Source organism: Bufo gargarizans, chromosome 5, assembly GCF_014858855.1.
Source record: "Bufo gargarizans isolate SCDJY-AF-19 chromosome 5, ASM1485885v1, whole genome shotgun sequence".
NCBI classification, from domain to species: Eukaryota; Metazoa; Chordata; class Amphibia; order Anura; family Bufonidae; genus Bufo; species Bufo gargarizans.
The window spans coordinates 174,992,640-175,010,949 of record NC_058084.1 but is presented as its reverse complement, the minus strand read 5'-3'; the positions used below and the strand labels follow the sequence as shown (position 1 = coordinate 175,010,949).

The 18,310-nt window shown below is 43.7% G+C and overlaps 1 protein-coding gene across 3 annotated transcripts in view; it reads right to left on the bottom strand.

The window, feature by feature from the left end:
* Positions 1-1,776: 1,776 nt before the first annotated feature.
* SUGCT (succinyl-CoA:glutarate-CoA transferase) overlaps positions 1,777-18,310 on the bottom strand; it is a 942,268-nt gene continuing 925,734 nt past the window's right edge. For 2 of the 3 annotated variants that reach the window (XM_044293705.1, XM_044293703.1), the window contains exon 14: positions 1,777-2,068. In XM_044293705.1, coding sequence (XP_044149640.1) covers positions 1,905-2,068 — 164 coding nt within the window. In that variant the 3' untranslated portion in view covers positions 1,777-1,904. The remainder of the gene's footprint in view (positions 2,069-18,310) is intronic. The other variant, XM_044293704.1, reaches the window with a different exon arrangement.

The following is an 18,310-nucleotide window of genomic DNA, read 5'->3' as shown; positions in this document are numbered from 1 at the left end:
TCAGAAAAAAAAAAGTGAAATGAGCACAGATTTTTGAGCCTATTTAGATGGAAAAAGGTAAATGGAGATTCACGTTAGAGAGATACTAATTGCTAGTGATAACAGAGACATTTATAGGCCCGTGCCCACCACTGCCCTGCTCTCCTGAGCAGGAACACCAGCTGCCTCTATTACCTGACCATGCATCCTGGTTTACTGACAGTCCAGCCACGCATGCTCTTCTGCCACCTCCAGAAGGTCAAATGTACCTGCTGCTGTCTCTCTCCTCTGATGCAGGTCAAGGCCTGTTCTCTCCTTTCTAGTCGGTCCCATAGCGAGCGCACACTTTTGGCCTCTTAAGTAGTCTGTGGCTTGCGGTCCTGGGTATATAATGCACCTACCTTAGTGGGAGGGTGCCTAGGCTGTACATTCCTAGCTTGCTAGCTTACCCAGTGAAAGTATGCTATTCAGACTGCCTACCTATGTACTTATCCTCTTCCTGTTTACTAATCCTGATACTCCGTTACCTGTTACCATAGTCTTTTTACCATGTTGATCAACATCTGCCTACCCTGACCTCAGACCTGTTTTACCTATATGCATGAACTCTGCCTGTCCTGACCTCGACCTGTTTCTGACTATGAGTATTGCCTGATTCCTTTGCGGAATGCACACAACCAGCCAAAATGAGGACAACAATAGGACATGCTCTATCTTTTTTGCAGGGCTGCAGAATGGAACTATGGATGAATTGACATGAATCGGTCCGTGGACCCAGAAACATGGTCATGTGACTGGACCCTTAGGGTTAGCCCAAAGCCGAACCAGTTAGTTAGCCACAGTGGGTCCACATCCATTACCCGTCATAATAGGGTATACAGTATAGTAGTAGATACACTTTTAAATTACAGCATACATATTAAATATGCCTGGTCATATACTTTCATTTAATTGATCCTTTCAATTATGATGCCCGAAACACCTAGTGCCACTTATCAAAAGATCATTCTTTTGCTTAACAGATCTATGACCGACTTCAAAGATTGTAGTAAGTCTTTGTGTGAAGTGGAAAAAATAAAGCAAAAAAGGGGATATTCACTTTTTATTTGCTAATGCTGTCCGCTTGCTGGCTTGCACTCATATAGGAAAACTATTTTGAGGCCGAATTAGCTAAGGCCTTAATCACTGCCTCCTGGTGCTAGCGGAAAATTTTAGCATATAAATGAGAGCTTTGGAGACACATGGTTCTGACCATGGCCACCGAAAGGGTTTGTCTGGGCTTTTACTATTGATGATCAATCCTCAGGATAGGTCATCAATATCAGATCGGCGGGGGTCCAACACCCGGCACCCTCGCCAATCAGCTGTATGAGGATGCGGCACATGCTGACTCCCTTCTCTCTTCCTGTCTGCTGCTGCGGTCTATAGTCTTTGCCATAGACAGCAGGTGCAGACAGGAAGAAAGAAGGGAGATAGCACGTGCACACAGTCTCCTCATACAGCTGATCGGTGGGGATGCCGGGTGCCGCACCCCCGCCCTATCCTAAGGATAAGTCATCAATAGTAAAAGCCTAGACAACCCCTTTAACCTATGTGGGTTAAAAGAAGTGGCATGGTATTGAATGTTTCCATGGATGGAACCATTTAGTATCTAGGATCTTTAATACAATTGTGCAGCCACATCTCAATATTCGGACTAATTCTCTATACAATTTATATTAGCCAACATGAACATGTGACTTTATAACAAAACAATATGCTATGTGCATTAAGAAATTATAGCAACATTTTTGAATATGCGTTCTAATCCTTTAATGCAAAATACAAATTAATACTACAATTTAATTAATGTAATTCATTTAAAATGATCAAAGAAAAGAATGTAAATGATCTAATATAGGATTTTGACTTTGTCAGGTTTATGATCATTGAACCTCATTCTGAGATATTGTCTTGTCTTTTATCAGTTCAACAATATAGTTGTCTTCATATCCCAGTATGCTTTTCAAGACCTCCACTGTGTGCTGTCCAATGACCGGAGGTGGCTTAGGTTCAGATATGTTGAAATTGTTGAACCGTACTGCAGGACCTATGAACAGAAAAATGACACTTGCTTTAGTTTAAAGATCATGATTCACAATATCATTTTACATCACTTCTTCTGTTTTGGTTTAGATGTGTAGTTGGAGCAGCATGGTGTTAAATAATATTTAAATATTAAATGGGATTTCCAATTACATCAGCTTATATCCTATTGATAGTGTAAGGGTTACGTTTCTGATTGGCTGGGGTCCCTGCCAATCACGAGCAGGGGACCTGTGTTCCCCATTATGAATGTCAGTCCCAAAAAGGTCAATGGAGTGGTGGACACGTATGTGTGTCTGCAACTCCATTCAAACGAGGAAACATGGGCCCCCTTCTTGTGATCGTTGGGGGGCCCAGCAGAAGTTGGACTCCCGTTGATAAGACAGTTATCCCCTATCCTGTGGGCAGGGTATAGGATGTTGCAATAGTACAGGCTGTTTATGCTGTCCAAACACATAAGAGAAAAGGTGGCAAAATCAGTTGATTCCAGCAGGGTCAGTCGGCTATCCAATTGCTTGGATAGCGGGGGAAAGGATTGGCCATGTTTGAGTTCAACACTCTCAATCCTTTGTTCCACCAAGAGTTAAGCCACTGCCAGAGACGTCTTACAATAACTTATTCCCTTTACCTTTTAAAATAATCTGCATTGTTGGGCAAGCATTTGACCATCAGTTGTTTGATGTGTATGGTCGGTTTAAGGGTTAATTCTGAAGAAAGAATTGGACAGTTTTACCAAAACTGACTTTTCCTATGCCAGTCATAGTCTAAAGTGCATTGGAATAAAATATGCTAAATTTATTAAGAGACTCACAGCTCTACATTCCGTGCATCTTCTGGCAGTCTAAAAGCAAATTTCTGCCTGCTAGAAGCTGGCCTAGATTTGAGCTATAATTCACACCACCTTCTGGAGTACAAAATAAATCTGTTGGGCTGTGCCTCTAGCTAAGCCCTACCTATTTTCTCACCTTTTTTGAAAAGTGGCCATACACCATATTTTCCAACTTTATTACACCATAAAATTGGAGTAAATGCTTTGATTAATCTGCCTGATGGTCTTTAAGCCAAAATTCATGTAATTGTCACAGTGCAGTGTTGTAAATACACTCCACACTGAACACAGAAGGGAACAGGTATTAGGCCTGGAACCTAGGGAAAGGGAAATGGTCCTACCTAGTGAGTCCCTACGCTGAGCGCTGCTATCAGTATGAACAGACCTGAATAGTAGGAATGTTCATATGCAGGAACCAAAGCCCTATTTAACCCTAACAGGGCCATGCAGATAGTGTAAAGACACGAATGGCCTATTCCTTCCAAGATGAAGGAATAGAAGACCCCCTCAGGCCTAATATCAGCAGGTAGGGGAAAACAACAAACAAAGAAGATAAACTTAACTTCCAGAAGTATGCGGACGAGCAGGAACTCAGAGAAAACCAACACCAGGACTTCCATAAACAAGGAGCTATCAACCGCATAGCATGATGGGTGAGGCTGGACTAAATAAAGGAATGACCACTTAAGCTACACCTGAGACAAGAAGTGTGGTCATCCCCAGCAACAACACAGAAAGGTGAAAACCAAAGAGGGTGTCAATCATGTGCAGCCAGTCTCTTCGATCTTCTAGTACCTGTCACAGGTGGGACCATGACAGTAATGTTGTAATTGATTTACTATAGGGGTCTCTCTCTGGTCACAGTGATGGTCTGACTGAAAAAGTTTGGGAGTGCTGTGGTCAAACTCCAAACAAAGAGGAAGGTAAAAAGTTACAGCTAGAAGTAACATCCATGAAGTGACTTAAAAATAATCTACACCTTGTAACTGCACTCCAGTTGTGGTCGTAACTGCTGTAAAAGAGCAATGTATAATGTGATGAAAAAAATTAATCAAGCCAACAAAGAAGGCACTATGGACAATCACAATGCTTGATAGATGCCGTTTTGTCTACATGATAGACGCCATTTGTTGAAGTGAAACAACCCTTTAAAGCTTCAACTTTTGTATCTGATGGATTTGTACCCATTTTCCTTTATTCTTTGAGAGAATAATGCAGAATGCTAAATCATTCTAGCCCTTAACTACCACAAGGAAACTGACTGAGAAGACCTCACACAAGTGTGAACAGAGCCTTACAGAAGCATGTCCTGATATCCTCTTTTCTCTTTATAAAACCAGTACAAGGCTGCCTGTTTGTGCAGTAACGTTCATGGGATTTTGAGCACTTGGACTGATGGTTTTGAGGTTATACGAAACAAGCTAAAATATATGCCTGTGGCATTTCAGGTAAACTGAGCCAAACCAAATGATCAAGCCTTAGGTCTAATCATTTCTGAAAATTTCCTTGGAACAATTCTGTGGTGTGTTTAATTATGACACAAATCAAGCTCTTTCTGAGGCTTTATAACAGGAAGAGCTAATGTGAAGAACTGCAGTAGATGTTCAGATTTTACAACAATGACACAAAAATGACAAAAAACAAAAAAACGGTGGCTTTATTAGACAATAAAGCAGCTTGTGCAGCAAGACATAGTGAATGACCTGTAGTAATTTAGAAACAGGTAAATAATAACCGTTCTACATCTATGGATACATTAAGCAGCGTGCTATAAATTATGTATCACACGTATTTACTTCTATTCAACAAAATAGTGAACGTGTTGTTTCTGCGGCCTAAGTAATGCTGCATGATAAACAGAGCACACCTTTGTGAAGCAGCCTAGACAGCAAAGCTATAACAGAACGAAAGCTGCTGTGGTTTATGCAAAATATGTTTTACAGTCATACCAGGGTATAAAACAACGTTGTTACAGAACCCCCGTGATAGAGCTCATTCCCTGAAGTCATGAATACTGTTGATGCAATCAAGAATAAGCCCTGTTATAGTGAAAGCCTCTCTTTTATATTCCAAAAAAACAACTTGCATTTCAAGCATTTAATTGGAAGGCAGATGTTGTTAATTTTTTATTTATTTTTTACTTTTTAGGTGACCTTTCTCTTTAAACTGCTCTCATTTAAGCAGCACTGTGCAGAGTAAATCGCAGTACCTTGAAGAATATTTTATTTTGTTCTAAAAGTTTAATAAAAAAACTGATGTTAAATGCACAATATCTACTCACATATAGGACTCAATAGACTTAAATGATTTCTGGTAAATGCTATACTACAATCCAAGAGGCTACTGGAGAATATTTTCTTAGAAATTCATAGTATACTGCTGCAGTCCATGTACATGAAAACCTATGCTTATTACAAGCAAACCACTTATCCCCTATCCACTCCTCCATTCAGCTTTATGGGACTGCCGGAGGTAATCGAGTACAAGTGTTCAGCCCCGCAGAGTAGAATAAAGTGGCAAAGTGATTCCCCCAACCTGTGGATAAAGTTGTAATTGGACAAACTCTTTAATGCATGAATACAAACTAAGCATGCACTTTCATGTATATGTACCCTAGCACTAAGGGGGTGATTTATCAAACTGGTGTAAAGTAGAACTGGATTTGTTTCCCATAGCAACCAATCAGATTCCACCTTTCATTTCCCAGAGAAACTGTGAAAAATGAAAGTTGGAATCCGATTCCAGTTCTACTTTACACTGGTTTGATAAATCTCCCCCCTAAGTTTCCAAGAAAGTATAGTAGTCTATGCTATTGTAGTTTATATACGTAGTACTCTTTGTTCAGTTTTCATTCCACCCAGGATAGGGTGATAAGTTGGTGTAATGGGACAACCTCTTTAAGACACAGATACGGTCACATTTGGACAACATCTCATCAGGTTAATGTGTGGAGAACACTGATTAGTTGACCATTCAAGAGTGGCGTACTACTTTGTCCTTTCAGTTTTTATGTTATAAAACGATTCTATTACATAACAGTTTATTACCATCTGATAATCAGAGAGATCATGGGTTAAAAACGGTCTAAAAAGCACTTCTCCCAGACATCAATCTATTGTGGTCCAATGCCAGCTCCGTCCAAGGGTGATTTATACAGTACATCATAGTTGTCTGTTCATTAGACTTCCTGATAAAAAGGTGACATTTTACTGTACTCTTCTTGATCTATACACACTTACACCACCTAGTGTGTTGCTTCCCTGCTCTTCACTTACCAGATCCTGGGCCTACTGCTCCCCACTGGTTAGGTTTAGGAATAAAGTCTTCCAATTTACTTTAGGTGTTTTTTGAAGGGCCATGGTGAATCTTATATGGGAAAGTAGATGTCTCCTACTGAAAGGGAAGCTGTCACCTCATTTTCACGTATTAAGCTTCTGGCAGTTTTCTGCTATACATCAAAACATTGTAAACATTTGTGTGAGTTGCTCGCAGAATAAAATGTTCTTTATTGGTTATGCAAATTAAGCCCCAGGTACCCAGGTGGGCATTATTCATTCTGCATGTGCCTAAGCCCTCCTCTCCTAAAAGTCTAGAGCTCTTGTCACCTCTAACGTTTTTCCTCTCTGCTTGTGATTCATTCATCTCCCTTGGTAAAATTCTTTCTGGCAACTGCATATTACAAACACCACTGCAACGATGTGCACTGCAGGCCTGCTGGAAGAAGAAGTAGAGGAGCTGAGAAGTCGATGGCCAAAGTTTCTCCTCTTCTTCCAGGGGGTTTGTGGTGCCCTGCTTGACAGTGCATGTACATTACAATCTGTGAAGCTGAGGGCCACAGCAGCATTTGTAATGCTCAGGCGCTGGACATGGAGGGATGATGGATGAATGACATCATATGGAGAGGCGAAGATCGTTAGAGAAGCTGGAGCTATGAACGTTTAGGATAGGAGGGCTTGGGCACATGCAGGATGGATAAAGCACCCTGAGCACTAAAGGCTTTGTCTGCATAACAAATACTGTAAGGAACATTTTATAAAAATGCTAATAAAGGTAAGTTTAGACTGCTGTTTTGATGTACAGACTACCAGAAGTGTAATAAGTGAAAATGAGGCGACAGATTCCCTTTAACAGTGGCATTCCTAACCCGCTCTTCCATAATGATTCATAGTCTCCTGTACCTTTTTCAACAGTGGACTTATTTTACCACTATGATAAATTGATTGTATTTTTATGTTCCATGTTTCTATACATTTACTGTTAACCACTGCTTTATTCTTGTACTTTTGTCAATCTACTAAGTGCTAGTGACATTTACTGCACATGAGTCCCCTAGGCTACATCTGGTTAGCCACCTCCTCCTGTACGCTGGGGATAAACCGCTAAACTGTAACTTCACTGTGTGAAAGGTCCTGGAAGAACAGTAGAGAAGTTTCTTCAATTATTGGGTCTGCATACATAGATTATTCAGATTTGCATTTCTAAGGGGAATTTTCTAGGCAGCTTGGAGGCATTTCCTGGCTGACAGGTTGCAGCATAAATTGTATTTTTGGAATCAAATTTTGGGTGTTATGAATGTGATAAATTTGGCATAATCCCTGCCTATTGTAAAGTATGATGTTTAGACTTTAGCCACACAAATCTCAACAATCAAGTTACTAATACTCTGTGAGGAAAACATTTCATAGATCCAAAACTGGAGTCTGTTACAGTTATATAGTTAGCCAAAGAACAATGCATCGTTGACGGCATGAGCGGCCGTAGTGTACACCCAGCTGTTCTGGAGTGCATAGCAATCTGGTGTAATGTAGCCGTAAGGTGGTTCTGGAAAAGCTTATGAGAGCAATAGCAGTTTAAGAGTCAAGTACATAATTGTACAAGTAGTTATCATACTTTCTTGCTTGGACAATACACATCTTTAATAATTTTAAATACCAATTTGATTGCAGACAGCCTGCAACACATATGGAGTCAATTATATGATAGTCTTTTAAATAACACTTTTTGGAGCACATTTTAAATACTACGGACTTCAGCAAGTCCCTAGTGGTGCATGTCGTCTGTTGTAGATCTTTTTAACATATCCAAATGCATTATACTGAAGATATAGCAACTTAAGAGGAAATATTTAATTAAAATAATTTGTACAGTAAATGCATTTGTGACATGGGCATGGGTACCTGCTCCGCTGCAACAAACCAATTGTGGACACGTCACCGCTGAAGCGGATCAGGTGACCATGTCCACTCCAGGAAGGAAGTAAGCAAGCCCCAGACTGGAAGATGGAGCCAGAGCGCAGGACCAGAGCAGGTAAGTAGGATTCTTTCTATAGTGGGCGGAGGCTATTGATAGTAAAATTTCACCCTATTCCTAAGACATTATTAAGACATGCCAGCCATACATTTTATAACCGTCGCAACAATGTACGACCTTTGGGACCCCCACCAATATCAGGAGCAGGCTAAATAGAAAGGAGGCCATATTTTTACTCTCCATTGTAACAAAATGAGAGCTGCAGAAACCTCTGAGAGCTATCATTGGAATATCTGCCATTACTTCACTGCCTATGCTAACGGAGATTGCAACAGAGAACAAACTGGGAGGCTGCCAAATGCTGCTTCTAGAGAGACTGCTCTGTGCTGACATACAGACGTGGACAAAATTGTTGGTACCCTTTGGTCAATGAAAGAAAAAGTCACAATGGTCACAGAAATAACTTTAATCTGACAAAAGTAATAATAAATTAAAATTCTATAAATGTTAACCAATGAAAGTCAGACATTGTTTTTCAACCATGCTTCAACAGAATTATGTAAAAAAATAAACTCATGAAACAGGCATGGACAAAAATGATGGTACCCCTAACTTAATATTTTGTTGCGCAACCTTTTGAGGCAATCACTGCAATTAGGGATGAGCGAACCCGAACTGTATAGTTCGGGTTCGTACCGAATTTTGGGGTGTCCGTGACACGGACCCGAACCCGGACATTTTCGTAAAAGTCCGGGTTCGGGTTCGGTGTTCGTCGCTTTCTTCGCGCTTTTGTGACGCTTTCTTGGCGCTTTTTGAAAGGCTGCAAAGCAGCCAATCAACAAGCGTCATACTACTTGCCCCAAGAGGCCATCACAGCCATGCCTACTATTGGCATGGCTGTGATTGGCCAGAGCACCATGTGACCCAGCCTCTATTTAAGCTGGAGTCACATAGCGCCGCCCGTCACTCTGCTCTGATTAGCGTAGGGAGAGGTTGCGGCTGCGACAGTAGGGCGAGATTAGGCAGATTAACTCCTCCAAAGGACTTGATTAACTGATCGATCTGCAGCTGTGGATCATTGAGCTGCTGATCCTCAATTGCTCACTGTTTTTAGGCTGCACAGACCGTTTGTCAGTCTCATTTTTCTGGGGTGATCGGCGGCCATTTTGTGTCTTGTGGTGCGCCAGCACAAGCTGCGACCAAGTGCATTTAACCCTCAATGGTGTGGTTGTTTTTTGGCTAAAGCCTACATCAGGGTGAAGCTGTGACACCAAGTGCATTTAACCAGCAATAGTCTGTTCATTTTTTGGCCATATACAAAATCAGGGGCAAGCTGCGCCTGTCACCAAGTGCATTTAACCCTCAATGGTGTGGTTGTTTTTTGGCTAAAGCCTACATCAGGGTGAAGCTGTCACACCAAGTGCATTTAACCAGCAATAGTCTGTTCATTTTTTGGCCATATACAAAATCAGGGGCAAGCTGCGCCTGTCACCAAGTGCATTTAACCCTCAATGGTGTGGTTGTTTTTTGGCTAAAGCCTACATCAGGGTGAAGCTGTCACACCAAGTGCATTTAACCAGCAATAGTCTGTTCATTTTTTGGCCATATACAAAATCAGGGGCAAGCTGCGCCTGTCACCAAGTGCATTTAACCCTCAATGGTGTGGTTGTTTTTTGGCTAAAGCCTACATCAGGGTGAAGCTGTCACACCAAGTGCATTTAACCAGCAATAGTCTGTTCATTTTTTGGCCATATCCCAGTCTAATTCTGTCACTAAATCCATACCGGTCACCCAGCGCCTAAATACTAGGCCTCAAATTTATATCCAGCTAAATCTGTCCCTAGTGCTGTAGCTGGGCGAGTTATTTAGTGTCCGTTCAAGCACATTTCTTGTTCTGGGTTGAAATACAATTCCCAATTTAGCAATTTCATAATTTAGTGGTTCCTGCTATATCAGAGCTCTTTGAAATCTATCCCAAAAAGGGTATATAATATTGAAGGTGCACATAGGGTCATTCAGAGTAACTTCACACACACCCGCTACTGTGTATTTCCAAGTCTAATTCTGTCACTAAATCCATACCGGTGACCCAGCGCCTAAATACTAGGCCTCAAATTTAATTCCCTCTAAATCTCTCGTTACCCACCGCTGTACTGTTGTTGCTGGGCAAGATATTTAGTGTCCGTCAAAGCACATTTTTTGTTCTGGGTTGAAGTACAATTCCCAATTTAGCAATTTCATAATTTAGTGGTTTCTGCTATATCAGAGCTATTTGAAATCTATCCCAAAAAGGGTATATAATATTGAAGGTGCACATAGGGTCATTCAGAATAACTTCACACACACCCGCTACTGTGTATTTCCAAGTCTAATTCTGTCACTAAACCCATACCTGTCACCCAGCGCCTAAATACTAGGCCTCAAATTTAAATCCCTCTAAATCTCTCGTTACCGTTGTCCTGTTGTAGCTGGGAAAGTTATTTAGTGCCCGTCAAAGCACATTTTTTGTTCTGGGTTGAAGTACAATTCCCAATTTAGCAATTTCATAATTTAGTGGTTCCTGCTATATCAGAGCTATTTGAAATCTATCCCAAAAAGGGTATATAATATTGAAGGTGCACATAGGGTCATTCAGAATAACTTCACACACACCCGCTACTGTGTATTTCCAAGTCTAATTCTGTCACTAAATCCATACCGGTGACCCAGCGCCTAAATACTAGGCCTCAAATTTAATTCCCTCTAAATCTCTCGTTACCCACCGCTGTACTGTTGTTGCTGGGCAAGATATTTAGTGTCCGTCAAAGCACATTTTTTGTTCTGGGTTGAAGTACAATTCCCAATTTAGCAATTTCATAATTTAGTGGTTTCTGCTATATCAGAGCTATTTGAAATCTATCCCTAAAAGGGTATATAATATTGAAGGTGCACATAGGGTCATTCAGAATAACTTCACACACACCCGCTACTGTGTATTTCCAAGTCTAATTCTGTCACTAAACCCATACCTGTCACCCAGCGCCTAAATACTAGGCCTCAAATTTATATCCAGCTAAATCTGTCCCTAGTGCTGTAGCTGGGCGAGTTATTTAGTGTCCGTTCAAGCACATTTCTTGTTCTGGGTTGAAATACAATTCCCAATTTAGCAATTTCATAATTTAGTGGTTCCTGCTATATCAGAGCTCTTTGAAATCTATCCCAAAAAGGGTATATAATATTGAAGGTGCACATAGGGTCATTCAGAGTAACTTCACACACACCCGCTACTGTGTATTTCCAAGTCTAATTCTGTCACTAAATCCATACCGGTGACCCAGCGCCTAAATACTAGGCCTCAAATTTAATTCCCTCTAAATCTCTCGTTACCCACCGCTGTACTGTTGTTGCTGGGCAAGATATTTAGTGTCCGTCAAAGCACATTTTTTGTTCTGGGTTGAAGTACAATTCCCAATTTAGCAATTTCATAATTTAGTGGTTTCTGCTATATCAGAGCTATTTGAAATCTATCCCAAAAAGGGTATATAATATTGAAGGTGCACATAGGGTCATTCAGAATAACTTCACACACACCCGCTACTGTGTATTTCCAAGTCTAATTCTGTCACTAAACCCATACCTGTCACCCAGCGCCTAAATACTAGGCCTCAAATTTAAATCCCTCTAAATCTCTCGTTACCGTTGTCCTGTTGTAGCTGGGAAAGTTATTTAGTGCCCGTCAAAGCACATTTTTTGTTCTGGGTTGAAGTACAATTCCCAATTTAGCAATTTCATAATTTAGTGGTTCCTGCTATATCAGAGCTATTTGAAATCTATCCCAAAAAGGGTATATAATATTGAAGGTGCACATAGGGTCATTCAGAATAACTTCACACACACCCGCTACTGTGTATTTCCAAGTCTAATTCTGTCACTAAATCCATACCGGTGACCCAGCGCCTAAATACTAGGCCTCAAATTTAATTCCCTCTAAATCTCTCGTTACCCACCGGTGTACTGTTGTTGCTGGGCAAGATATTTAGTGTCCGTCAAAGCACATTTTTTGTTCTGGGTTGAAGTACAATTCCCAATTTAGCAATTTCATAATTTAGTGGTTTCTGCTATATCAGAGCTATTTGAAATCTATCCCTAAAAGGGTATATAATATTGAAGGTGCACATAGGGTCATTCAGAATAACTTCACACACACCCGCTACTGTGTATTTCCAAGTCTAATTCTGTCACTAAACCCATACCTGTCACCCAGCGCCTAAATACTAGGCCTCAAATTTAAATCCCTCTAAATCTCTCGTTACCGTTGTCCTGTTGTAGCTGGGAAAGTTATTTAGTGCCCGTCAAAGCACATTTTTTGTTCTGGGTTGAAGTACAATTCCCAATTTAGCAATTTCATAATTTAGTGGTTCCTGCTATATCAGAGCTATTTGAAATCTATCCCAAAAAGGGTATATAATATTGAAGGTGCACATTGGGTCATTCAGAATAACTTCACACACACGCTTCTGTGCATTTCCAAGTCTAATTCTGTCACTAAATCCATACCGGTGACCCAGCGCCTAAATACTAGGCCTCAAATTTAATTCCCTCTAAATCTCTCGTTACCCACCGCTGTACTGTTGTTGCTGGGCAAGATATTTAGTGTCCGTCAAAGCACATTTTTTGTTCTGGGTTGAAGTACAATTCCCAATTTAGCAATTTCATAATTTAGTGGTTTCTGCTATATCAGAGCTATTTGAAATCTATCCCTAAAAGGGTATATAATATTGAAGGTGCACATAGGGTCATTCAGAATAACTTCACACACACCCGCTACTGTGTATTTCCAAGTCTAATTCTGTCACTAAACCCATACCTGTCACCCAGCGCCTAAATACTAGGCCTCAAATTTAAATCCCTCTAAATCTCTCGTTACCGTTGTCCTGTTGTAGCTGGGAAAGTTATTTAGTGCCCGTCAAAGCACATTTTTTGTTCTGGGTTGAAGTACAATTCCCAATTTAGCAATTTCATAATTTAGTGGTTCCTGCTATATCAGAGCTATTTGAAATCTATCCCAAAAAGGGTATATAATATTGAAGGTGCACATTGGGTCATTCAGAATAACTTCACACACACGCTTCTGTGCATTTCCAAGTCTAATTCTGTCACTAAATCCATACCGGTGACCCAGCGCCTAAATACTAGGCCTCAAATTTAATTCCCTCTAAATCTCTCGTTACCCACCGCTGTACTGTTGTTGCTGGGCAAGATATTTAGTGTCCGTCAAAGCACATTTTTTGTTCTGGGTTGAAGTACAATTCCCAATTTAGCAATTTCATAATTTAGTGGTTTCTGCTATATCAGAGCTATTTGAAATCTATCCCTAAAAGGGTATATAATATTGAAGGTGCACATAGGGTCATTCAGAATAACTTCACACACACCCGCTACTGTGTATTTCCAAGTCTAATTCTGTCACTAAATCCATACCGGTGACCCAGCGCCTAAATACTAGGCCTCAAATTTAATTCCCTCTAAATCTCTCGTTACCCACCGTTGTACTGTTGTTGCTGGGCAAGATATTTAGTGTCCGTCAAAGCACATTTTTTGTTCTGGGTTGAAGTACAATTTCCAATTTAGCAATTTCATAATTTAGTGGTTTCTGCTATATCAGAGCTATTTGAAATCTATCCCTAAAAGGGTATATAATATTCAAGGTGCACATTGGGTCATTCAGAATAACTTCACACACACACGCTTCTGTGCATTTCCAAGTCTAATTCTGTCACTAAATCCATACCGGTCACCCAGCGCCTAAATACTAGGCCTCAAATTTATATCCCGCTGAATTTGAATACAATACATTGGGCCAAATAATATATTTGTTGTTGTGGTGAACCATAACAATGAGAAAAACATCTAGTAAGGGACGCGGACGTGGACATGGTCGTGGTGGTGTTAGTGGACCCTCTGGTGCTGGGAGAGGACGTGGCCGTTCTGCCACATCCACACGTCCTAGTGTACCAACTACCTCAGGTCCCAGTAGCCGCCAGAATTTACAGCGATATATGGTGGGGCCCAATGCCGTTCTAAGGATGGTAAGGCCTGAGCAGGTACAGGCATTAGTCAATTGGGTGGCCGACAGTGGATCCAGCACGTTCACATTATCTCCCACCCAGTCTTCTGCAGAAAGCGCACAGATGGCGCCTGAAAACCAACCCCATCAGTCTGTCACATCACCCCCATGCATACCAGGGAAACTGTCTCAGCCTCAAGTTATGCAGCAGTCTCTTATGCTGTTTGAAGACTCCGCTGGCAGGGTTTCCCAAGGGCATCCACCTAGCCCTTCCCCAGCGGTGAAAGACATAGAATGCACTGACGCACAACCACTTATGTTTCCTGATGATGAGGACATGGGAATACCACCTCAGCATGTCTCTGATGATGACGAAACACAGGTGCCAACTGCTGCGTCTTTCTGCAGTGTGCAGACTGAACAGGAGGTCAGGGATCAAGACTGGGTGGAAGACGATGCAGGGGACGATGAGGTCCTAGACCCCACATGGAATGAAGGTCGTGCCACTGACTTTCACAGTTCGGAGGAAGAGGCAGTGGTGAGACCGAGCCAACAGCGTAGCAAAAGAGGGAGCAGTGGGCAAAAGCAGAACACCCGCCGCCAAGAGACTCCGCCTGCTACTGACCGCCGCCATCTGGGACCGAGCACCCCAAAGGCAGCTTCAAGGAGTTCCCTGGCATGGCACTTCTTCAAACAATGTGCTGACGACAAGACCCGAGTGGTTTGCACGCTGTGCCATCAGAGCCTGAAGCGAGGCATTAACGTTCTGAACCTGAGCACAACCTGCATGACCAGGCACCTGCATGCAAAGCATGAACTGCAGTGGAGTAAACACCTTAAAACCAAGGAAGTCACTCAGGCTCCCCCTGCTACCTCTTCTGCTGCTGCCGCCTCGGCCTATTCTGCTGCTGCCGCCTCGGCCTCTTCCTCCGCCTCTGGAGGAACGTTGGCACCTGCCGCCCAGCAAACAGGGGATGTACCACCAACACCACCACCACCACCTCCGTCACCAAGCGTCTCAACCATGTCACACGCCAGCGTTCAGCTCTCCATCTCACAAACATTTGATAGAAAGCGTAAATTCCCACCTAGCCACCCTCGATCCCTGGCCCTGAATGCCAGCATTTCTAAACTACTGGCCTATGAAATGCTGTCATTTAGGCTGGTGGACACAGACAGCTTCAAACAGCTCATGTCGCTTGCTGTCCCACAGTATGTTGTTCCCAGCCGGCACTACTTCTCCAAGAGAGCCGTGCCTTCCCTGCACAACCAAGTATCCGATAAAATCAAGTGTGCACTGCGCAACGCCATCTGTAGCAAGGTCCACCTAACCACAGATACGTGGACCAGTAAGCACGGCCAGGGACGCTATATCTCCCTAACTGCACACTGGGTAAATGTAGTGGCAGCTGGGCCCCAGGCGGAGAGCTGTTTGGCGCACGTCCTTCCGCCGCCAAGGATCGCAGGGCAACATTCTTTGCCTCCTGTTGCCACCTCCTCCTTCTCGGCTTCCTCCTCCTCTTCTTCCACCTGCTCATCCAGTCAGCCACACACCTTCACCACCAACTTCAGCACAGCCCGGGGTAAACGTCAGCAGGCCATTCTGAAACTCATATGTTTGGGGGACAGGCCCCACACCGCACAGGAGTTGTGGCGGGGTATAGAACAACAGACCGACGAGTGGTTGCTGCCGGTGAGCCTCAAGCCCGGCCTGGTGGTGTGTGATAATGGGCGAAATCTCGTTGCAGCTCTGGGACTAGCCAATTTGACGCACATCCCTTGCTTGGCGCATGTGCTGAATTTGGTGGTGCAGAAGTTCATTCACAACTACCCCGACATGTCAGAGCTGCTGCATAAAGTGCGGGCCGTCTGTTCGCGCTTCCGGCGTTCACATCCTGCTGCTGCTCGCCTGTCTGCGCTACAGCGTAACTTCGGCCTTCCCGCTCACCGCCTCATATGCGACGTGCCCACCAGGTGGAACTCCACCTTGCACATGCTGGACAGACTGTGCGAGCAGCAGCAGGCCATAGTGGAGTTTCAGCTGCAGCACGCACGGGTCAGTCGCACTACAGAACAGCACCACTTCACCACCAATGACTGGGCCTCCATGCGAGACCTGTGTGCCCTGTTGCGCTGTTTCGAGTACTCCACCAACATGGCCAGTGGCGATGACACCGTTATCAGCGTTACAATACCACTTCTATGTCTCCTTGAGAAAACACTTAGGGCGATGATGGAAGAGGAGGTGGCCCAGGAGGAGGAGGAGGAGGAGGAGGAAGAGGGGTCATTTTTAGCACTTTCAGGCCAGTCTCTTCGAAGTGACTCAGAGGGAGGTTTTTGGCAACAGCAGAGGCCAGGTACAAATGTGGCCAGCCAGGGCCCACTACTGGAGGACGAGGAGGACGAGGATGAGGAGGAGGTGGAGGAGGATGAGGATGAAGCATGGTCACAGCGGGGTGGCACCCAACGCAGCTCGGGTCCATCACTGGTGCGTGGCTGGGGGGAAAGGCAGGACGATGACGATACGCCTCCCACAGAGGACAGCTTGTCCTTATCCCTGGGCAGCCTGGCACACATGAGCGACTACATGCTGCAGTGCCTGCGCAACGACAGCAGAGTTGCCCACATTTTAACCTGTGCGGACTACTGGGTTGCCACCCTGCTGGATCCACGCTACAAAGACAATGTGCCCACCTTACTTCCTGCACTGGAGCGTGATAGGAAGATGCGCGAGTACAAGCGCACGTTGGTAGACACGCTACTGAGAGCATTCCCAAATGTCACAGGGGAACAAGTGGAAGCCCAAGGCCAAGGCAGAGGAGGAGCAAGAGGTCGCCAAGGCAGCTGTGTCACGGCCAGCTCCTCTGAGGGCAGGGTTAGCATGGCAGAGATGTGGAAAACTTTTGTCAACACGCCACAGCTAACTGCACCACCACCTGATACGCAACGTGTTAGCAGGAGGCAACATTTCACTAACATGGTGGAACAGTACGTGTGCACACCCCTCCACGTACTGACTGATGGTTCGGCCCCATTCAACTTCTGGGTCTCTAAATTGTCCACGTGGCCAGAGCTAGCCTTTTATGCCTTGGAGGTGCTGGCCTGCCCGGCAGCCAGCGTTTTGTCTGAACGTGTATTCAGCACGGCAGGGGGCGTCATTACAGACAAACGCAGCCGCCTGTCTACAGCCAATGTGGACAAGCTGACGTTCATAAAAATGAACCAGGCATGGATCCCACAGGACCTGTCCGTCCCTTGTCCAGATTAGACATTAACTACCTCCCCATAACCATATATTATTGGACTCCAGGGCACTTCCTCATTCAATCCTATTTTTATTTTCATTTTACCATTATATTGCGAGGCTACCCAAAGTTGAATGAACCTCTCCTCTGCCTGTGTGCTAGGCCTAAATATATGCCAATGGACTGTTGCAGTGGTGGGTGACGTGAAGCCTCATTCTCTGCTATGACATGCAGACTGATTCTCTGCTGACATGAAGCCAGATCCTCTGTTACGGGAGCTCTCTCCTCTGCCTGGGTGCTGGGCCTAAATTTATGACAATTGACTGTTGCAGTGGTGGGTGACGTGAAGCCTGATTCTCTGCTATGATATGAAGACTGATTCTCTGCTGACATGAAGCCAGATTGTCTGTTACGGGACCTTTCTCCTCTGCCTGGGTTCTGGGCCTAAATTTATGAAAATTGACTGTTGCAGTGGTGGGTGACGTGAAGCCTGATTCTCTGCTATGATATGAAGACTGATTCTCTGCTGACATGAAGCCAGATTGTCTGTTACGGGACCTTTCTCCTCTGCCTGGGTTCTGGGCCTAAATTTATGAAAATTGACTCTTACAGTGGTGGGTGACGTGAAGCCTGATTCTCTGCTATGATATGAAGACTGATTCTCTGCTGACATGAAGCCAGATTCTCTGTTACGGGACCTCTCTCCTCTGCCTGGGTGCTGGGCCTAAATTTATGACAATGGACTGTTGCAGTGGTGGCTGACGTGAAGCCTGATTCTCTGCTATGACATGCAGACTGATTCTCTGCTGTCATGAAGCCAGATTGTCTGTTACGGGACCTCTCTGCTCTGCCTGTGTGCTAGGCCTAAATATATGC